The sequence below is a fragment of the Notolepis coatsorum genome, assembly GCF_963971535.1.
Source record: "Notolepis coatsorum genome assembly, chromosome: 1".
Taxonomy (NCBI): Eukaryota; Metazoa; Chordata; class Actinopteri; order Aulopiformes; family Paralepididae; genus Notolepis; species Notolepis coatsorum.
The window spans coordinates 11,348,142-11,371,884 of record NC_140165.1 but is presented as its reverse complement, the minus strand read 5'-3'; the positions used below and the strand labels follow the sequence as shown (position 1 = coordinate 11,371,884).

General features: G+C 43.1%; 1 protein-coding gene across 2 annotated transcripts; it reads left to right on the top strand.

Annotated features, from left to right (window-relative positions):
- The first annotated feature begins 1,402 nt into the window (after nucleotides 1-1,402).
- On the top strand, nucleotides 1,403-22,739 carry poglut1 (protein O-glucosyltransferase 1). Of its 2 annotated transcripts, none has more exons than XM_084325652.1 (11): nucleotides 1,403-1,487; nucleotides 4,286-4,376; nucleotides 5,930-6,073; nucleotides 8,655-8,790; nucleotides 9,595-9,716; nucleotides 9,876-9,935; nucleotides 11,389-11,482; nucleotides 12,000-12,058; nucleotides 13,470-13,637; nucleotides 14,989-15,045; nucleotides 18,860-22,739. In XM_084325652.1, exons 1-11 carry the CDS (start codon nucleotides 1,412-1,414, stop codon nucleotides 19,014-19,016), a joined length of 1,164 nt encoding a protein of 387 aa, XP_084181778.1. In that variant the 5' UTR covers nucleotides 1,403-1,411; the 3' UTR covers nucleotides 19,017-22,739. The 2 variants fall into 2 exon arrangements, with proteins under 2 accessions (XP_084181778.1, XP_084181777.1); XM_084325651.1 differs by having other exon boundaries at nucleotides 11,383-11,482.
- Nucleotides 22,740-23,743: the final 1,004 nt, after the last annotated feature.

Here is a 23,743-nt window from a genome sequence, read left to right as displayed (position 1 = left end):
TATTTATTTTGGCTGGGATCACCTGTCTCTTGGGTTAATTCAGTAATTGTCATTTTGCCTTAAACACATCATTTTGAATTTGAACTGAGAATATGTATTTACTCAGAAGAGTATATGCCTATATTTTTACATTTGATGGCATTAAAAGGTCTAAAAATTAAGGCTGTCAAATTTAACGCGATATTAACGCGTTAACTCCCGATTCTATTAATGCCACTAATTTTTTTAACTCAAGATTAACTTAAAAAAAAACTTTTTTTTTTTTTTTACTAGACTTCACTCAGGTGTATTATTGATGCTCTCATTGATACTATGTTTGTTTCTGAAGTGTGTGTGAGTGTGTGTGTGTGTGTGTGTGTGTGTGTGTTTGTGTGTGTGTGTGTGTGTGTGTGTGTGTGTGAGAGATATAGAGAGAGAGGGGGGTGAGAGAGATGAGGAAGGGGCAAGAGAGAAAGAGAGCTGGGAGAGTGTGTGTGTGAGGGAGAGAGGGGGGTGTGTGATTAATCAGCCCTTGTGTGTGTGAATGTAACAAGTTCCTAATGTTTTCTTTCCCCTATTATTTCATGCACACTTTATTCATTGTTTTAAATTATTATTTTAAAGTTATTTTGTGCATCACTCTGTTTTGAATTTGATGCAAATTTGCAATGCATGAGGGTCATCCTTTTGTGTTAAATGGCTGCATAAAGCAAGCATTTGTTGACTCGCATGTTAATAAGAGTATTAAAACTTGGAACTTGAAAAAGATCCGTTTAAGGTAAAAAAAATAAAATGTGATTAATTTGCGATTAATCGCGAGTTAACTATGGACAATCATGCGATTAATCGAGTTAAATATTTTAATCGTTTGACAGCACTACTAAAAATTTATTTAACTTTACTTGCTGATTGATACATGTATTGGCATTGGCTCTTTCTGAAAATATCGCTCACACACATAGCAGCATACAATAATACTTTGTTATTGAATCATACTATTGGAACATCGATTGATTGATTGATTGATTGATTGATTGATTGATTGATTGAATTGATTGAAAACTGTATTAACAGATTGCATAATGGGTACATTACAGTACAGCATTGTTAAGGGGATGCAGACCAGAGATTGATTGATTGATTGAAAACTTTATTAACAGATTTCGTCTTGTTTACATCAGGGTCGCCCATTTTCAATTCATCATTCTCACTAAATCTATTTAGATTATATTTCTATTTCTGCTTTTTCCTCCTCAAGAGAAAACCATTACGAAGTTGTTATGTATCCCATTCCCACCCTACAGTCTACAGATGATGATAAACCTTGAGTGGCTTTCAGGTGGAATCTTCTCAGGAGTCAGACCGAAGCAGTGGCTCGTCGAGTTGAGCTGATCCTCCCTCTTTCAGTCAGAACTGGAAGATGCGAAGAAAAATGGAGCGTCCATGGTTATTATGGACCATCGTTCTACTCTTCCACATTTCTGATCTCAATGTGTTTGGTGCATCAGGTAACGTCGCCACACTCAAAAGGCCATTACTTAGTTTTACGTTTACGAATGCTAAGAACAGCTAACGTTAATATTAAACTTGGGAACGAACTTCTCCCATTCATCAGCCTGGTAGCCATCGTTAGCTCAGTTAGCATGGATAGCTTCTGTTAGCTAAGTTAGCATGGATAGCTATCGTTAGCTAAGTTAGCATGGATGCTCACTGTAATGTGTCCCCTAGGTTCTGTTGTGTTTGACTGAGAAAACCCTGCATGCTGAATGAATGAAATGAATGAATGAATGAATGAATGAATGAAAACTTTATTTAACAGATTGCAGAATGGGTACAATACAGTACGGCTCAATACATACAATTGTTAAGGGGATGCAGACCTGAGAAAGACGTTTGTCTTGTTTCCATCAGGGTCCCCCATTTTCAATTCATATAGACATTTATGACATACATAACATACATGACATTTATGGCATAGGGACATATAGGTATTTAGTACTGATACATTTGTGACATAGGCGGTATTCAAATATACAGTACTGTTACCCCTAGATCCTGACAGAGTATATACATATGATGGGGAGGGGACTGTACATTAGGAGGGGGTGGGTGGGTGGGAGGGGAATATACATACGGCGGGGAGGGAATATATACATGCGGTGGGGAGGAGACTGTCTATTAGGAGGTGGTGGGGGTTTTGGGCATTTACGGTGGCCAGTTTCGAATTGCAGCCTCCCGTAGGTGCTCTTTAAGGGCGGTTTTGAATGTGGGTCTATCTGTATGTCATGTGTGTCATATATGTTATGATGAATTGAAAATGGGGGACCCTGATGTAAACAAGACGAAAGTCTTTCTCTGGTCTGCATCCCCTTAACAATTGTATGTATAGCCCCTTTCGTGACTTTCGGTTTGCAAGCCTGTGGCTTTTGTGACCGGAGTCACTTGCCCACCCGCCCCGATCACCCAGTAGAGAAACGACCAAGCGTCGTCAAGGGGCTCGCGGTGTGTCAAGAATACATCAGATCTGAATTTCAAAGATACCCAGCGTACAATATGGGTCTACAGCTTCACGATGGGGTCTGGAAGCTCGGAGTTGCTAATAAACAGTTTAAAACATTGTTACTCGACGAGTGGTATTTACAGACCGAACGTCCATCTCCGCCGTTGGTGTCACAGCGCATGCGCACCATGCCGCGTTCACGTTACTGGGAAGAAGCGGAAGAACCAGTTTCCGACTGGGAAAAACCATTCACGTCAGCCTCCTAGTGGTAATTCCTACTAGGACATATGGGATTCTTTTATAGACCCCATATCTCCCACTTCGCGTCACGAATTGCGGAAGTATGGATGTGGGCGTTTCATCCATAGATATATATAGAGTCAAAGCGTGAAGGCTTCCTAGTTGTAGCAACGAGATGTCCTCTGGTTCTTCCGCTTCTTCCCAGTAACGTGAACGCGGCATGGTGCGCATGCGCTGTGACACCAACGGCGGAGATGGACGTTCGGTCTGTAAATACCACTCGTCGAGTAACAATGTTTTAAACTGTTTATTAGCAACTCCGAGCTTCCAGACCCCATCGTGAAGCTGTGTTAGACCCATATTGTACGCTGGGTATCTTTGAAATTCAGATCTGATGTATTCTTGACACACCGCGAGCCCCTTGACGACGCTTGGTCGTTTCTCTACTGGGTGATCGGGGCGGGTGGGCAAGTGACTCCGGTCACAAAAGCCACAGGCTTGCAAACCGAAAGTCACGAAAGGGGCTATTGTATGTATTGAGCTGTACTCTATTGTACCCATTCTGCAATCTGTTAATAAAGTTTTCAATCAATCAAAGTGCAACTGGTCTGGTTGCAGTGGCTCGTCATACTAGGCTTGCCTTTTCCAGTGACCAACGTTCTTCTCAGCCCTGTTTCAACTGCATCAAATGCCTATGTATGTAATATGCCATGCCACAATATGTAAATAAGCACTGCGTGTAAATTAAGTGATCATCTTGGACAGAGTAGGGATCCAGGTTTTAAGAATTGTATTGTTGCCCTTCTTGGGGACACATCACTGCAACAACACATATTTTCTTTTGGGGGACCCACCTCAAACGGGCATGTGATCTATTTAGAATTATCACCCATAAACTATTTCTAAAGCAGTACAGTAGGACGAGTTATCTTTTTAATTTTTTACCAACGCTCTGTATGTCAACCGTGGCGGCACAGTGGTGTAGTCACGGTTAACACTGTCACAGCAAGAAGGTCCAGGGTTCGATTCCCGCTTGGGGACCAGGTTTCCGCGTTGCCAGGTACCCAGGTGGGGGATCTCCCAGGCCTTTCTGTGTGTGGAGTTTGCATGTTCTCCCCGTGCTCGCAAGGGTTTCCCCCCGATAAGATAAACCCAATGGAAAAACATGCACACAAGTTGACACAACAGCTCGCTGGCGCTGTGGCGCCCTTGACGAAGATGGGCAGGAGCACTTGGATTGGTCCCCGGGGGCGCGGTACCTCGCCGACGCCCTGTCTGCTCCCGGCTGCCCTTGGGGGGAAGGACGACGGGATGGGTTAAGCGCAGAGCTCAATCGCATCGGCGACGGAGAAAAAAGACTGTGTGTGTGTGCCGCTCCCAGTTCGTTGCATGCCGAATAAAGACCTCTAAAGAGGTCCTGCATTATTATTATTATATATTATATTATATTATAACCCTGTTCCAAGGCATCACATTATGATCTGTCGTTATAGCTACAATACGACGAACCCTATACGTTTTAGTGGCATGTTAGCCTAATTCTTATAATGTTTGTGTTTTTAACAGACAAGGAGTGGCAGAGACTTAAAGACAAGATCTCCAGAGCTGTTGAGGAGTACACTCCGTGCAACCCTGCTAACTGCAGCTGCCATCTAAGGTGGGTTTAACGCTTAAAAAATAAAGAACGGGAGCGGTTCTTGTATAGTAAATAGATGGATATAGCAAGGTAGCATAAGGATACATAGTATAACTGTGTAGATTGTATAGTATAGCATTGTATAGTAGTGTACATAAGACCCAGTGCCTCATTCGTAGCTAACATTGTATTGCACTATTGCAGGACCTTAGCATGTCTTTTACCATGCTTTTTGAAAACTTTATGTACATTATACCTGTTATGTCTTATTCTTATTACTTGTATTATTGCACAAATGTCTTATTCTTATTACTTGTATTATTGCACAATCGCTGCGGGCATGACCCCCCGCGCATTTCACTGTATGCTTGTATGCCGTGACAAATAAAACTCTTGACTTGACTTGACGCTTTCACTACCACACTACCAAAGGGTTAACCATTTCACTCCGATAATACAGAAGGTTAACCCTTTCACTGCCACACTACAAAGGGTTAACCCTTTCACAACCACACACTACAGAAGGTTAACCCTTTCACTACCACACTACAGACGGTTAACCGTCTGTATTGTGGTAGTGAAAGGGTTAACCTTCTGTAGTGTGGTAGTGAAAGGGTTAACAGAAAACACGTCTACTCTCTAGCATCTGTTAAATGGAGTTCCAGCTCAGAGCAGAGCTGTATTCTGCCGTCAAAAGTCATCTTCATCTTAATTAGGCCATATTCCCAGTAATGAGAAGAAGTACAGGTTTTTATGGAGAGGGAGAAAATCTGACTGATGGCAAGAAAGAGATGTTTTAACTTTTCACTGAAGGAAAAAAAGCACTTGTTTTTGGGGCAGTGTGATCTTGCTGTGGTATCTTCAGACTTTATACCAGATGACAAGTCTTACTTTTACACGTCTTACCCGTTTCCTGAATTTCCCCAAGGGGATCAATAAAGGAATATCATATCTTATCTTGCTTCTCTGGTTTCTTTCTTTAGAGTAACTCATGTTCACAAATATTGGTTGAACCTTCCTTGGCCATGGAAATAACATTGTGATTTTTTTATTTGGGTGGCTTTCCCCTTATTTTTTATCAAATCTTTTTTTCTTTTTCTTTTTCCCCCCACAACAAGCAAAACATAATACAATAATACATAAGACACCACAAGACAATACTTCAATAATATTAACTACAATAACGATAACAAAAATAATAATAAATACAGAGTAGAGACAGTAAAAATAAAAACAACACAAACATCACAAAAGACATTAGACATTTCCTCCCCCACCCCAGGACCAGCGGACCCCCCAGGACCAACACCCCAACCCCACTCTGCTTCTATATAATGGTCTTAACCTTCTCGGCCACTGCGATCCACAGCTCAATGCTGGCCTGTCCCACTCCAATTACACGTGCAGTAGAGATTTCCGTATGAATTACATCCAGTAGTGTCGGAGACCAATTAATCATTGTGAGTTTCTCAGGTTCCTTCCACCTCATGGCTGGCTTTCCCCTTTTTAATAACTACATCATCAGTAGGGCTTTCTTTTCCTTTTTTCATCATCATTATCCCTTTCTATCCCAGCGTTCTTCAGGATGACTTGCGGCCCTTCCAAGGGGGCGTGTCCGAGGAGCTCATGGCGGCCACTGTTCTCCGAGGGGTGGGCACCCACTACCAAATCATTGGACACAAGCTGTACAGAGAACACAACTGCATGTTCCCTGCCAGGTAAGAAAATGGACCAAAAAAAACCTATATAATTAAGCTGAATCTTGGTTTCCCTTCATTCCATGTGTCAGAGCTACATCGAGTTTGGGTCGTAAAAAAACAAGTTGGAATGTTTTCCCTAGCATTGGAAAATATGTCAGGTGTTCCTGTAATTGTGAACAAATCAGTCACAGAAGGATGTGTTTTTTGGGGGAGTGGGTACTTTTATTAATCCCCTTGGGGAAACTCGTCCTCCATCCTAGCTATTTAGGAGCAGTGAGGCAGCCACACAGTGCGGTGCCCGGAGACCAACTCCAGTTGTAACGCCAGTACCTTGGTCAAGGGCAATGGCAGGATATACCTAACATGCATGTCTTTTTATGGTGTGGGAGGAAACCAGAGTACCCGGAGGAAACCCACGCAAACACAGGAAGAACGTGCAAACTCTGCACGCAGAAAGGCCCCCCTACTTGGGTTTGAACCCAGGACCTTCTTGCCGCTGCGCCACCGTGCCGCCTCAAATATCCTAATCCCGTTTGCCAATTAGAATCGCCCTAATCTGTCATTAAACTGTATGGTTTGAGTTTCAGATTAGTAGTAGTGTTTGTGTATTTAGTGGGCACACACACCTACTAATGAGCTTAGGGTTCACACTCGTCCTGGAAAACCTGGAAATTCAGAGACTAGATTTCCAGTCATGGTAAACCTGGAAAATTTACTAAAATATCCTGGGAATCTTTTTTTATGTTGTCCTGGACATTTTTAATTGTATTTTAACCCCTCTCTCAGATTGCTTATGTAAACCTCTGTGTGTATTTAGTTTGAAACTCAACTGTTGGTAGGAATATAGCAGCAATAATTGTGGCCCACGGCCCCACGCTATATTTTGTACAGCTAAATAGTATGCTATATTTTGTACAGCTAAATAGTACATAATCTTGAGTTTGTCAATACTAGGCCTACCGGTAAATTATATTATTATAAGTATTGCTGTCTTGGATTGTCATGACAAACTCCTGGAAATGTCCTGTTTTTTCTCAATTATTTCACAGCCCAGCTCTCAAAAAGAGCGGGAACCCTGTTGTACCATAGTCTGTTTAGAGAAGTCAGTTCACTCTGCAGCCATCTTGACAGCGGGGACTCATGAGACTAACAAGACCAGGCTCCTGTATCTTATGAATCTGTCACACGTATCATCGTTCTTCTCTGATTTGATTTCACTGGTCAATTATTGACAACACAGAATGCTTACTTTATGATAGAAAAATGCCTTTTTTCCACGTCAATGCATGAGGCATCCAGTGTACCTGCTACAGACTTCCTAGTTACCATGGCAACCACCTGGTGATTGTGATTAATTCTTTAAAAGCTCACATTTAACATCAAAATTGTGTAAATAAAATGTTTACTCAACATCACATTGAATTATTTTCTCTGAAATATGTTTTGTAGTAAGTAGTTTCATTGTTGCTGCCATGTGTTATGGATTTCCCCCTACTCAAAACCACCACAGTGATCCATCTCCTCCGTTGTTAAACTGTCTCTGCTTGTACCGGCTAAGTCTCCATTATGTTCAGGGCTGTAAAAAGTACCCAGAAATTATACTTAAGTGAAAGTATGGGTACCGTCTCAAAATCATACTCAAGTAAAAGTCAAAAAGTTTCTACTTTTAAATGTACTAAAAAGTCAAAGTAAAAACTTCTTTCTGACTGCCTATTCTTCTGATAGCAGATGTTTTAAACTTTAATCAAAGATCCCCTCTTTCTAGTCTTGCACAAGGACCAATCAGCATGGGTATGGGCGGGTTCATTTTCCATTGATGGGGATTTGATTGGCTGTTTTTAAATAAAGCGCGGCCGCAGGATTAATAACGTTAACGTTAGTTCGGCCGGAGAAACAAATATACCAATTAAAATGGTTGGACCTGCGAGATTTGTACTTTGTACTTTGTAGGTCTGCATTTTAAATGTAAGGAGTAAAAAGTATGTTTTTTTTCTCTGAAATGTAATTGAGAAAAGTACAAATCCCCAAAAACAGTACTTTTTTTTTATCCACTTTTTCTCCCATTTTCTATATTTTCTCCCATCCCAATTTCGTATAATCCAATTCAACCCTCCCCTGTCACAAACGCTGTTTCTTGCCTCCCACAAGCCGGCTGCAATGTGGACTAAGTCATACATGGCACGAGTCCCCTCCGGTACTTGAGGTAACAGCAGTCGCATCTTTTCACCTGCGCAGCTCGATCTCTCAGTGGCGAGGAGTAACGCTTGGGAGGCTCACGCTGCCCCCGACACTTCCTGATTCTACTGCGCAGGCGCACCAACCGACCTGTAGGAGTCGCTGTCCACAACGCCCGATCCCCACCCATCAGTTTCCCACCCCCTAATACGGCCAATGTGTATTAGTACGGACGACCAGCTAAACTGAAAGCAAATGTGGAGCGCTGGGCTTGAACTGACGAGCCCAGCGTCCCCAGCATTTCGTGGCGAGCGCCTTGCCCACTACGCCACGTAGCCGCCCCCCCAAAAACAGTACTTAAGTATTGTAACAAAGTACAATTACTCAAGTACTTTACACCCCTGAGTATGTTTCCTGTTTCTAGGTGCAGTGGGGTGGAGCATTTCATCCTACAGTTGATTGACAGGCTACCAGACCTGGAGATGGTGTTGAACGTCAGGGATTACCCTCAGGTCCCCGGCTGGGTCCAACCCATCCTACCTGTCTTCTCTTTCAGTAAGGTCAGATTACTGAACAGTGAGACACGCACACACACACACGCACACGCACGCACACACATACAAGATCAAGTCTCAAAGTTTTGTTTAATTTGTCACATACAGTATAAGGTACATGTACATTACAGTGAAATGTTTGGTTCTGTAGGAGCCTCCTGAGATTGTGCTTCATACAGTAAAAAAGTAAATAGAATAAAGGCCAAACACTATACAAAATATACAGTATACAAACCAAAGTACAACCGAAGTACAAATGCAAACTTTTTAAAATGCAAAAATTAGACACACATACAGGATTTTAGCAATTCCTACATATACAAGCATAATAGTCAACTAATCTTAAAATTTTGCAGACTAATTGAATCTTAGACTAAATCGCCAAACCTGTATTACCCATATTATTGTCCTTCTGCAAATTAATGTGATCATGCAGAAGGTTCTAATCGTAGAGTTTAATTACGACCAATCATTTTCCAAGATGTAACTCGTTCAGCATGGAAAAACAACAAATTTACTACAAAAAGTCTTCGATGACTGTATGACTTTAATGACATAGTAGTCGGCTTAGTAACTAATTGGGGGTTGCATGACCTGCAAAATGTCCTCACATTAATAGATTCAACTAATATTTCTATCTTCGTGAGGATCGAATGTCCTCACAAATATGGGAGTACTCGCACGCACGCTCACTCACTCACTCACTCACTCACTCACTCACTCACTCACTCACTCACTCAAAAGTCAATAACTAAATGTTTGCCTAACATGTGTTGTGTGTGTGTGTGTGCATATGCTTGCTTTTTGCAGACGTCAGACTACCAGGACATCATGTACCCTGCCTGGACGTTTTGGGAGGGGGGTCCGGCTGTGTGGCCCATATACCCTACTGGCCTGGGACGATGGGACCTGATGAGGGACGATCTGAAACGGTAAACCTTGCTCTGAATGAGGGATGGAGCGATTCGTGGAAACATATCTTCTGCAAACGTCTAGTAAACAGTAGAGCAGACTACACACACACACACACACACACACACACGCATGCCTGTTTGTCTTCTCATTCTCATGTATACAAATCTCCTGCTCAGGTCGGCAGCACAGTGGCCGTGGAAGAAGAAGGAGTCCAGAGGCTTCTTCAGAGGATCCAGGTCAGTCTCGGGACGTCCCTCAGGGTTTCTCTAGTGTTCCTCTAGTGGTGCATTTATTTATCTCTTTTATCCAAAGCGCTTTACAATTAATTCCTCACATTTGACCCATTCACTCACAAATTCACACACCGACGGTGGAGGCAACCATGCAAGGTGCCGACCTGCTCATCGGGGGAGAAATTAGGATGTTAAGGGTCTTGCTCAAGGACACTTTGACACGCTTCCCGGGAGGAGCGGGAATCGAACCGCCGGAGCCACCGTTTAGAGACATTTTCCTCTAGTGTTCCTCTAGTGTTCCTCCAGTATTCCTCTAGTGTTCCTCTAGTGTTCCTCTAGTGTTCCTCCAGTATTCCTCTAGTGTTCCTCTAGTGTTCCTCTAGTGTTCCTCCAGTATTCCTCTAGTGTTCCTCTAGTGTTCCTCTAGTGTTCCTCCAGTATTCCTCTAGTGTTCCTCTAGTGTTCCTCTAGTGTTCCTCTAGTGTTCCTCTAGTGTTCCTCTAGTGTTCCTCCAGTGTTCCTCCAGTGTTCCTCCAGTGTTCCTCTAGTGTTCCTCTAGTGTTCCTCCAGTATTCCTCTAGTGTTCCTCTAGTGTTCCTCTAGTGTTCCTCTAGTGTTCCTCTAGTGTTCCTCTAGTGTTCCTCCAGTGTTCCACTAGTGTTCCTCTAGTGTTCCTCTAGTGTTCCTCTAGTGTTCCTCTAGTGTTCCTCTAGTGTTCCTCTAGTGTTCCTCTAGTGTTCCTCTAGTGTTCCTCTAGTGTTCCTCCAGTGTTCCACTAGTGTTCCTCTAGTGTTCCTCTAGTGTTCCTCCAGTGTTCCTCCAGTGTTCCTCTAGTGTTCCTCTAGTGTTCCTCTAGTGTTCCTCCAGTGTTCCTCCAGTGTTCCTCTAGTGTTCCTCTAGTGTTCCTCTAGTGTTCCTCTAGTGTTCCTCTAGTGTTCCTCCAGTGTTCCTCCAGTGTTCCACTAGTGTTCCTCTAGTGTTCCTCTAGTGTATTTATAAATTATTATTATTATAATTTTTTTATCATTCTTTCCAAAAGAAAAGAGGCCTAGAAGTGTGGCTGACACTAATGGCACACATACCAGAGGCTAACTGCCTACGAAAACAGGCACAGAGGCACGGAAATAGAATTTCACCCGTCTAATGAACACACTAGACTAGACAAATATCAACATGTATCCATCAGTGGACCAATTGCATGCTTTTGCAGAGGACAAGAAGCCTTCAGTCGACTCCTTCAGACATTAAGCACCCCCACAGCCCAAATGGAATGATAAAAAAATATATATATTGTACCTTTTTTTTTTTTTTTTTTTTTTTTCTGACTAATAGTCGAGTAACGAAATTTTTTTGCCAATCATAGTCGACTATCCAAATCCTTAGTCGGGGACAGCCCTAGTATGTGACAAATAAACCTATTGATTCTTATTGATTTTGTCTCTCTCGACAGGACCAGTCCGGAGCGCGACCCCCTGGTGCTGCTCTCCAGGGAGGCCCCTGAGCTGGTCGATGCCGAATACACCAAGAACCAGGCTTGGAAGTCGGAGAGGGTCAGTCCCACTGGCGTCACGCCAAACAACACTTGTATTTTCTTTTTCTACGTTGATTGCATTGTTTATGATTATGTTTTGCTAGCCTTTTTGCGTTCCTCTCATTGTACACCATCTACTAATGGCAATGGGCTACTTGAACTTCAAAGGCCCCTTTCTAGCTCTTCTCCCAGGCATTTCCGTCAGAGCTAAACACTGATTTACAGTGGAACAAAGATTACATTGTTGATGAGATTCTTTTGGGAGGGGGGGGAAACAGTTCATCTTTATTATTATAATACATTTAGTTTTAAGATTTTTTATGGCATTTTCTGCTTTATTGTGGATATGACAGTCGGAGAGGAAATTGGGTGAAGAGATGGGGGAGGACATGCAACACAAGTCCTGGGCCGGATTCGAACCCAGGGCGTTGCGACTCGAGTGTCCGCTGCAATCGCAGCTACGTGGTGCGCCGCCAAGGCGCCCCATCTTTATTATTGTTTGAATGGTTTTAAATATTTCTTCTCTTCCATCTTAGGACACATTGGGAAGACCCCCGGCCAAGGAGATCACACTGGTGGAGCACTGCAAGTACAAGTGAGCATAAATTAAACGGGACTTAACTGACTCATCCAACTAAACTCTGTGCTACTCATGGTGTGTATTATGTAGGGCTGACCCCTATTAGTAGACTAATCGGTCGAAAGGAGCCATAGTCGACTGGCCAACCTCTTAGTCGAATATATTAAAAAAATAAATATATATATATATATTATAATTTTTTTTTATTATTTTTTTTTATCATTCTTTCCAAAATAAAAGAGGCCTAGAAGCGTGGCTAACGCTAATGGCACGCATACCAGAGGCTAACTGCCTACGAAAACAGGCACAGGCACTGAAAGAGGATTTCACCCGTCTAATGAACACACTAGACTAGACAAATATCAAGATGTATCCATCAGTGGACCAATTGCATGCTTTTGCAGAGGACAAGAAGCCTTCAGTCGACTCCTTCAGACATTAAGCACCCCCCACAGCCCAAATGGAATGATAAAAAAATAATTTTGGCCAATCATAGTCGACCATCCAAATCCTTAGTCGGGGACAGCCCTAGTATTATGGTGTGGTATGTGTGCTCTTTTGTGGTGTCTCGAGCATCAAGGATACTTAAGACAAGTACGCATTCTCGGACTCGGCCACTCTGCACTCCCGCATTCGATTTGTTTCGGGGCAATAATTACAACCTTCGTTAGTTGGTGAAACCTCAACAAAGACAATCATTTGGTCTTGTGTCGTAAATGCAGCACACCCTTCCTCCACAGCGGCGCACACTTGGCACCGATGTGCGTTCACGTGCTTAACCCTTTCACTGCCGCACTACCAAACGGTTTAACCCTTTCACTGCGACAATACACAGAAGGTTAACCCTTTCACTGCCCCACTACAGAAGTGTGGCAGTGAAAGGGTTTTAAACAGGCATCCAGGTGGCGCAGCGGACTATTCGTCTGCCCACCACCACAGAGACAAGTGGGATCGAATCCAGCTGTGGTGCCTCCGGCTTGGCCGACCGTCCATACTGACACAATTGGCAGTGTTAGCGGGTGGGAAGCCGGCGAGGGTGGGTCCTGGTCGTTGTAAAACGGCGACTCCTACAGATCGGTCGGGGCGCCTGCACAGCGAGGTTGGATCCTGGGGGAGGTAGCGTCCCCACGTCTCCACGCGTTACACTCCCCCAGTGAGAGTCCGCGCTGCCAGGTGAAAAGAAGTGGGGATTGGCTACACATGTGTCGGAGGAAGTGATAGTCTCCGCCCTCCCAGACCGACGGTAGGGGGCAGAGCACGCAACGACCAGGTAGGGGATTGGGAATTGGGATGGGAGAAAAACGGAAAAAGAAAGGGGGGAAAAAGAGAACGTATAAAAAAACAGTGACGCGATGACCCTTCGTGTGGTTTCCTTGGCAGTCGTAAGTCTTTTTGACTCGTCCGTGTGTTTTGTTGTTCCACACAGATACCTGTTCAACTTCCGCGGCGTGGCGGCGAGCTTCCGTCTCAAGCACCTCTTCCTGTGCGGAGCGCTGGTGTTCCACGTCGGGGACGAGTGGCTGGAGTTCTTCTACCCCCGGCTCAGGCCCTGGGTCCACTACCTGCCGGTCCAGCAGGACCTCTCGGACGTCAGGTAAACCACCACGCCGGGTTCTTCCAATGTGGTCCGGGGGTAAAGGGCCACTTCGCTGACTTTCAACCTGAATCCTAGTATCGTTCTTTTACCAAGAGGATGTGTGACTGACGGTCGGACCTAAAGCTAACCGTGTCTGGAGAGCAGGCCTCTAGTCTAGTGAACTGTGGACGCTGAGATGGCCTCAGCTAGTTTCAACTGTAGCTTGAGGAACGTTGAAGAAATATTTTAGGAAATAGTAGTGTCTGTAGTTCATTAAAGCTCGCTCTCTCTTACTCGCTCTTTCGCTCTCGCTTTAACTGGCTCTCTCTCCCTTTTAACTCTCGCTTTAACTCGCTCTCTTGTTTGCTCTCCATCTCTCTTGCTCTCTCTCTCACTTTAACTCTATTGCTCTCTCTTTCTCGCTCTCTCTCGCTCTCTCACTGTCTTGCTCTCTCTCTCTCTTGCCCTCTCACTCTCCATCTGTACTTTCTGAGTTACTCTCCTTTCTCTGCATTCTCTACTCTTTCTTTCCAACCCTCCCTCCCCATCTCTCTCTCTGTCTCTCTCTCTCTCTCTGACCACGTTGGTTCGTTTTATGTGTGATTATCACGTGTCGTCCTCAAAGCAGAAGGGTTCACATCTGAATAGGATGCGGCTGAGCTCTCGACACACGGAACACGTTGGCGAGTTACATGTAAACGGACTGCATCTATAGAGCGCTTTTATCCAAAGTGCTTTACAATTCATGCCTCGCATGCCGGCACTTCGACACGCTGCCGGAATGGAACCGACACCCGTTTTTTCTATTACCAGACGACTGTTCTACCTCCTGAGCCACTGTCTCCCCATGTCCCGATTATCACATGTCCTCCTTGCAACAGAACGATAGGATTATGGTTGAAAATTAGGCCCTTTTAAGTTTCAAACTGAGTCTCTATTCTAAATAATGTGCAATCTTTTCATTTACTATGTTGTACACGCACACACACACACACACCTACAATAGGAAAGGGGTCAGCCCTATGTTCCCACAGCCCAATGGTCCCACAGCCCTATGTTCCCACATTTCTAATATTTTTCTCAAAATTAGGCCCTATGTTCCCACAGCCCTATATTCCCAGACGAGCCCTCGGACTACCATAGGACAATTGGATAATAGGTTGGGTGTAATTGGCTACCAAATTAAGAGAAAGGGGGGTCAAATCGGATACAAATTTATGAAAAAAGGAAACGTGGGAACATAGGGCTGTGGGAACATAGGCCGTTTAGGCACGCTCCCATAGGAAACAATGGGAGCAGTGTAACGCCTCTAGTCCCTCTGTACTTGGAGGCTCCAGGCACGTTCCAACGCTCTCTCCTGTCCGTCCAGGGAACTGCTCCAGTTTGTGAAGGAACACGACGGCATCGCGCAGGAGATTGCATTAAGGTACAGTAAGACATTTCACATGGGCCAGAGAACCACTGTGAACGAGGTGGTACAGTAATACATCTCACATGGGCCAGAGAACCACCGTGTGAACGAGGTGGTACAGTAATACATCTCACATGGGCCAGAGAACCACCGTGTGAACGAGGTGGTACAGTAATACATTTCACATGGGCCAGAGAACCACCGTGTGAACGAGGTGGTACAGTAATACATCTCACATGGGCCAGAGAACCACCGTGTGAACGAGGTGGTACAGTAATACATCTCACATGGGCCAGAGAACCACCGTGTGAACGAGGTGGTACAGTAATACATTTCACATGGGCCAGAGAACCACCGTGTGAACGAGGTGGTACAGTAATACATCTCACATGGGCCAGAGAACCACTGTGTGAACGAGGTGGTACAGTAATACATCTCACATGGGCCAGAAAACCACCGTGTGAACGAGGCGCGGCTCGCGACACGCTCTGTAGTAAACGACACAGACGGCGTTCATACCGTAGAGAGACACACTGTCACTCTGGGTGAGAATAGGGCCCCTTCTTAGCTGACGAGGCAGTTCATCTTAGTAGACTTTTACTCTTTTTGTTAGTCGATTAGTCTTTTATTTTGAAACGCTGAATGAATTATTTCCCGAAATAATGATGAGCATGTTATCTGGTAAACGCTAGATTTGAAAGAGTTCATTCTGGTGTGATTGTATGCGGGGAAAACACAATTTTTCAGATGTGTTGATTGTAAATCTACTACTATAATAGCATGAGTCCGCAGGTCTCGTGACTATTAGTCAAACTTTTATATTTTTTGTTTGTCCTCATGTCAAGGACCCCCAGATTAAGCCGCAGGCTTAAAGACATTTTGTCTCATTCATTGCCGCCCTCTTTTCCTGATCCTCCAATCACAGCTGTCGCTTTCCAGGAAAGCAGTGTCAAACTGGAACTGTCGCAACAGTTGTGATTGGAGGATCAAGAAAAGAAGGCTTGAGAGGGTTTGAGATTCTGGACTTATTCTCAACCCCATGTTGAGAACCGCTGTGCCTACCTGTATCACTGTTCATATTAATACTACAACTCCTGCATACACCTGATTAGCACTATTACTCAGTAGTACTAATTTATATATTTTATACCCAGTTTAATCACCTGTAAATTTATTTTATTATTTGTATTTATTGGTTTAAAATACAGAGACGTGCATATTGAGTAACATTTACTGTAAATATGCCAGTTTAGCCAGGTTGGCTAATTTTCCACTGTTGTCTCTGGGGCAGGTGACATGAGCACTACAATAATTAAAACACAGTACAATAATTAAAACACAGTAGGAATCAGTAGGTTACAAGCCCGCTGATAAATCACATGACAATACACTAAAAATACATCACAACCCCTCAGTGAAAATGGTCGCACACTTGACCATCTCTCAACCATGATTTTAAGTTAGATTTAAATTAAATTTATCTTTGATACTCCCTGAGCCGTGTTGGCAGACTGTTCCAGGTGTGGGCTGCTCTCACAGAAAAGGCTGCCTGACTAAAAGCAGACCTCCTACACAGTCCCCTCTAACAACAGACCTGGTATGTCTGTCAGCAGATGATTTCTGTTTTATGAAAGTACAGAGAGGGGGAGGAGCCAAGCCATGTAGGATCTTATAGGTAAGGCAGGCATCTTTGAATTTAACAAGATTGACCCAGCTCAGTAGATTCTGGTTTGTTATCCTATGACAATGGTGGTGGCTGTTTGTTTTCCTGTCTAGTACTTTCACAGCCTGATGGTAAACTACCTGTACATATCTTAGTGTTGTACAGGAGGCTTGTGTCCAGCTAGTCAGACACTATGATACATGTGACATAATAATAGCATCGTCAGTCCTCTCTGTAGCTCTCCTAGATGCGTGAGGTGGTTGTGCCTCAGGATGGGATATGGTACGCTGGCTCAAGCAGGTGTATCATTTACCGAAATCCTTCGCCGTCAACCATATCGATCATGCCGGTTTCGCTAAATGCGCAGATTGGCTTGGGTTATTTTTTCAAAATCAACGCTTCTCTTAACCTGCTTAACTTTGCAAGTTGCCGTCGCTCATGTTTTTTCCCCTCGCTTATTTTCCAGACACGGAGGTAGTCGCTTTCTTGTCATAGATATATTGCGCCCTCTATCTGTTCATTGAAACATACACCATTCTACTGACGGCTACAATGTAATAAGAGACGGACAACATTGTAACATATCATTGTTTGATCGAGTAAATGTCATGTGTTCGAGTAAATCCTTAACGATCAAGCAATCGATCTTCGATTAATTGTTAACATCCCTAGTCTCTGTTGAATGTTTCGACCTAAAACCAAACTGCATGGGGTGCAATCCGACGGAGCTGGTGCTAAGGTGACTTGTCAGTTGTTCTGCTATGTGTTTCTCTGCTATTTTGGAAATAACAGGTAGAATGCTAATTGACCTATAATTAGCTACCTCAGAGGATTTACCTGCGTTGTACCTGGGTTATTATAGCTTCCTTCCATGCTCCTGGAAAAACGCCTTCACTATAGGATCTATTCATGATATGAGTTATGAGTAGTGATGCACCGATGTGAAAATTGTGGCCGATACCGATAACCGATATTAATATTGCTGTTCTGGGCGATATCGATATTTACCGATGTCGATATCTCTGTATAGAAAACACTTTTTTATGATAATCAAATAAAGAGCTATTTTCCAAAACTCAATTTTTTTTTACTTTTGTAACTTATTTTCAGAAATTACTGATATTTTGAAACTATTTAAGGCCAAAACATGTAAAAAAAAAAAAAAAAAAATATATATATATATATATATATATATATATATATATATATATATAAAGGCCCATATCGGCCCTATCTTGATATCGGACCGATACCGATGTGTAAAAAAAAAACGGCCATATCGGCCGATATTATATCGGCGGCCGATATATCGTGCATCACTATTATGAGTTGATATTGGTCCAGATAAGCATTCATTAAATGTTTTTAGTAGCATAGTGTTTAGACCGTACACATCCTTGGCTTTTGAGTTCTTCAAGGAATTTATAATTGTCACTTTTGTTACAGTGATTTCACACTGATCCACTGGAAACATAGTCAGATTAGTAGGGGAGCTCTGTTGCAGAGTCTGCACCGACTCTACAAAATAGGAATTAAAGCTTGTTGCAATTTGAGGTCCATCCTGTGTAATATTGCCATTCACACAGATTTCTAGGCACTTTTGTCAGCTTATTCAAGTTCTCCCAAATCAATTTACAATCAATGGTAACATTGTATATTACCATTGCACTTTACTGCTACATTTGTACTCTGGTTGGATGACAAACTTCTTTTCGATGTACTGTACTTGTGCTGTATAATGACAATACATTTTAAAGGAACACGCCAACATTTGGGGAAATTAGCTTACCGTCTTCTCCAGAGAGAGACAAGAAGATAGATACCAGTTTCCTCTCTGTGCGTTCAGTAGAAAGCTATCTGGCTGCATGTTAGCTTATCTTAGCACAATGAATGGAAGCGGACAGTGCCGGTTAGTCTAGGCATTGTCTAACTAACACCTCTCCCGAAGGCTAACCGTCACTGTCCGCTTCCATTCATTGTGCTAAGCTAGGCTAACGTGCAGCCAGATAGCTTTCTACTGAACGCACAGAGAGGAAACTAACTGGTATCTACCTTCTTGTCTCTCTCTGGAGAAGACGGTAAGCTAATTTCCCAACATGTTGGCGTGTTCCTTTAATCTAATCTAAGAGATACAAATATACCCTCCTCGTCCCCCTCCTCCTGCAGGGGTCAGCAGTTCATCGTGGACCACCTGCGCATGGAGGACGTCTCGTGCTACTGGGAGACGCTCCTCACGGAGTTCAGCCGACTCCTCCGGTACCAGCCCAAGAGGAGGACCGAGTACCACCAGATAGTCCAGAGGCCCAGCAGGACAGAGCTGTAACCACGGAGACGGGTCTCCTCCGCGCAGGCAGCTGTAGACGAAGACAGGAAGTGATGTAGATATTGAATGTAATAATCGGTGCGCCGGGGGGCTGGGCGGTATGAGGGAGAAACGAACACTATTCAGAAGGACTATTTTATCCATATGTTTACGATGTCACACGTTGGGATAATCCAATCGACGCTTATCATATTGGACTGCGTGGTTATGAGAGGTGTTGACACGGTGTTTAATATTTATATTTCAGGAATCAATTTGTCCGAAATCAGACCTGGTGATAATCATTGACTCAGACAGACGATGTGTATCACTAATTAACAACATAGAAAACAAACAGGATCCGTTAACCCCGTCAAGACGATGGCGAATTAGAGCTTGTTGGTATTTGTTGCCCAGCCCTACGTCGCACACCTAGCTGTTCACAATATACACTATTCTCACGTAAGAAGTTCTGTCTTCATGTAGAATCGCTCTTTGGGGGCGAAATGACACTACATATTGTTTTTCCCTGTACGCTAATTTATGCACCGAAAGTGTCCGTCGCTGAAGGTAAGATCAGAGTTCCTCCATGACGGACCTCCTGGAGGTCTATCCTTTTTGTTAATATTATCCCTTTCACTACGTCAATACAGAAGCTTAACCCTTTCACTGCCACAATACAGAAGCTTAACCCTTTCACTGCCACACGACAAAGGGTTAACCCTTTCACAACCACACTACATAAGATTAACCCTTTCACTACCACACTACAGACGACAGTGAAAGGTGATGGGGTAACCTTCTGTAGTGTGGTAGTGAAAGGGTTATTATTAGATGCAAAGCACCGCATAGACTCACAAAGTCACCCCTTCACTGACTCACTCACCAACAGTCAGTCGGTCACTCTACCCCTAGTGGCGGTTCACAGACATGGCAGTTTTGGCTCACGTTTATTGAATCCGCCCTGATACCTCGCATCTGTGACGGTGTGTGTCCTTGTTCTACCAGGTAAAGAATAGTCTGTTCATTGTGCCGCCATCTTGACTAACGAGACCCAACCCCCTGTCTCTTTGAAGGGGGAGTCGTCTGCATTTTTTTTTTTTAATCTTTTTCCCCCTCCTTTTTCCTCCGATTTTCTCCCATCCCAATGTAAGTCGTTATGCCAATTCCCAATCCCCTTTCTGGTCGCTGCGCACTTATCCCCCACAGTCGGTCTGGGAGAGTGGAGGCTATCACGTGCTTCCTCCGACACACGTCTAGCCAATCAACCGCTTCTTTTTCACCTGGCAGCAGGAACTCTCACTGAGAGGGTGTAACGTGTGGAAGGATCACACTACCCCCCTTAGATCCTATCCACGCTGAGCAGGCGCCCCGACCGAACTGTAGGAGTCGCTGTTTACAACGACCCGGACCCACCCCGCCAGCTTTCCCACCCTCTAATACTGCCAATTGTATTAGTGTGAACGGCCAGCCAAGCTGGTGACAACGCCGGGAGCTGGATTCGAACAGGCGAATCCTAGCATCTCCGGCGTTGGTGATGAACGCAATCTCCGCTACGCCACCTGACCGCCACGAGTCGTCTGTATCTTAACAATCTGTCGCACATGTCATTGTCTTTCTTTCATATTTGAAGTCGATGGTAAATTACTGACGACACAGAATGGTTTAATCGAAGAGGACAATTTTGCAATAGAAGAATGCCTTTTAGTGGGGCTAGAGTAGACCACAGCTTGTGCGCACAGCTTACACATCTACCTGCTACACCAGCGTGCACGAGTTGCAGCTGAGATCAACCGATTTTCAAGCAGCCGTTCATCTCATCCATGTGAATATGTGTAAAACTGGTTCTTTTCCAGGCTACATATAATTGACACGAGTTATTATTCTTCAATATGGTCAGAGAGCAACGAAGAACTGCTGTAAACCGACATGATCTTTAGTTTACTATGTGACATGAAGCTTTGCCTTTTTGATAATGAAGCCGGGATTCACTAAAAACACGAGTACAATCGACACCAACCGAGGCCTCGCACGGAATGTTAATGTATACTTCTTTCTTCCAACATGGCTGCCTGTAACAATTCGTAACCGCTTTCAAAAGAAAATGCCTAATTTCTGTGAAGTGGTAAGAGTAGGTAAAACACTAGAAAAACGCATGATATTACTGTTCCACTGTGACTTCTACAAGATACAGTAATTATTGCATTTTTGTCCATGTTTCTCATATCAACACGTGCATAGCAGCCACAGTTTCTTACAACATGGAGGGAAAATTAGTTAAATTACTGTACTGAATATTCCATTAAAGGCCTCTATTGAGGATGTCCAGAATGATGCACGTTACATCAGCCCTAGTGTTGGACCAGCCACGACGACGCGTGCACCATCCAGTGGTTTGTCCTCCGTTACCACGGCAACCACTCACTACCACGGCAATCGCTCATTCCCAGCCTTTCTTGATTGTAAACATCTTTAAAAAAAAAACTCTAAATGCAGTACTTTATCATCTCACTCAATGTAGAATCACATGGCGTTTCATTATTTTATCTGAATGTGTTTATTTTTCACGGCAAGTAGTTTTGTGGTTGTTGCCGCCGTCTTCAGTGCCATGAATGTCTCCTTTCAAAGTGAATCGTCGATTACTTGAATTGACTTGGGGTTGTTTTGCTGGCTCTCTATAGAGATCGACTCCGTACAGACGAGAAGGAGAGGCAACCTTTCAGCGGACTCGCTATGTTCAATGTATTTACAGAAGGAATTCAGGCAACCCAACATTTTGTTTCTGCCGGTTTCATTGTCAGTCAGTGTAACAAACTGGCTCTGTCTCTATTTATGGAAAAACTCAAAGCCTTACATTGATTAACTCTGAAATTTAAATACTAAACAATCACAATAATTCTCTCTTCATTCTCTATGAAGTTCCAACGATGGAGAGCAAAAACACGACATAACCAACTGTCACAGGTTCCATATCACACTGATGATGTCATTAGGCTGACGTCACAGAGGTAGCAAGTTTGTTCCTATGTGGTACTAAAATATTGAATATGTTCTAGTATTCTCATTCTTATATTGTGAACAAGCAGGTTCTTGGCAATTTTTTAAGATCATGTTGTTAACTTTACACTCCTTTCTTATTTTTTACATATTCTTTGCTGTAATAATCTGCGGTAGAGCTATGGTACTTTAATGAATTGACTTGACCAGAAAGAAAGTTGTTGTGACTCCTTACCTGGTCATAATAATGTGTACACATCTTACCTGGTCATAATAATGTGTGTACACATCTTACCAGGTCATAATAATGTGTGTACACATCTTACCTGGTCATAATAATGTGTGTACACATCTTACCAGGTCATGATAATGTGTGTACACATCTTACCTGGTCATAATAATGTGTACACATCTTACCAGGTCATAATAATGTGTGTACACATCTTACCAGGTCATAATAATGTGTGTACACATCTTACCAGGTCATAATAATGTGTGTACACATCTTACCAGGTCATAATGTGTGTACACATCTTACCAGGTCATAATAATGTGTGTACACATCTTACCAGGTCATAATAATGTGTGTACACATCTTACCAGGTCATGATAATGTGTGTACACATCTTACCAGGTCATAATAATGTGTGTACACATCTTACCAGGTCATGATAATGTGTGTACACATCATGGTTAGTGCTTGAACAGCATTGTTTATATGAAATAAACCATTGGGTTGTTGTTTCTAAGTTATTTTACTGTCATGTGATTTCTTGGACATTGTTTTCTAGTTCTTTGGTGCTAAATTTCCTTCTTGTGCATTTTTTAAAGCACCAATTGGGTTTGTTAAAATGCCTGTTGAGACAGTTAATCTAAAATAAATAAGCTAGTTTATCTAAACATTCTCACCAACAGGTAATCATAGCCTCCTCCTTTAAACTATGGTTTCATAGACTGAAAACTATGAAACCCTGAAGATGATGCACTTTCAATGTTGAAACCTGACAACGGTAAGAAAATTGTCAGTCAACATAACTGGACCATTAATACCTTCACACTTTTTATCAATACATTTAGGCTTGAATGTTATCAAAATATATAATTTATATATATATATATATATATATATATATATGATCTGTTTCACTCCAGTGTTTATGAACAATACCAGTGTAAACCAACCTTACAGCCACAACATACAGTGACTATTAAAAACTCATATTTACCTGTTTAGTGTTAGTCCTTGTATGAGGACATCAGTCAGTCAACAAGAGAATGAAAACATGTCCCCATTCTTGTTTTGGTGGCAGAACTACCCACTGATCGGGCCTTTCTACTTTGAAATGGTGCATTTATATAGAGCTTCCTCACATTTGACCCCTTCGCTCACACATTCACACACCGATGGCGGAGGCAACCATGCAAGATGCTCATCGGGAGAAGTTTGGGGTTAAGTGTCTTGCTTGATTGATTGATTGATTGATTGAAAACTTTATTAACAGATTGCAGAATGGGTACAATAAGGGGATGCAGACCGAGAAAGACTTTCGTCTTGTTTACATCAGGGTCATGGACACGTCGACACGCTGCCAGAGAGGAGTGGGAATCGAACCGGGAACCTCCGGATTACCAGACGACTGCTCTACCTCCTGAGCAATTGTCGCCCCAAATAGCCCTTTAGCCTTTTACTTTGGAATTTTGAATGGAGGACTTTTACAAGAGTGCTAATCTATCGGGGTATTTCTACTCTT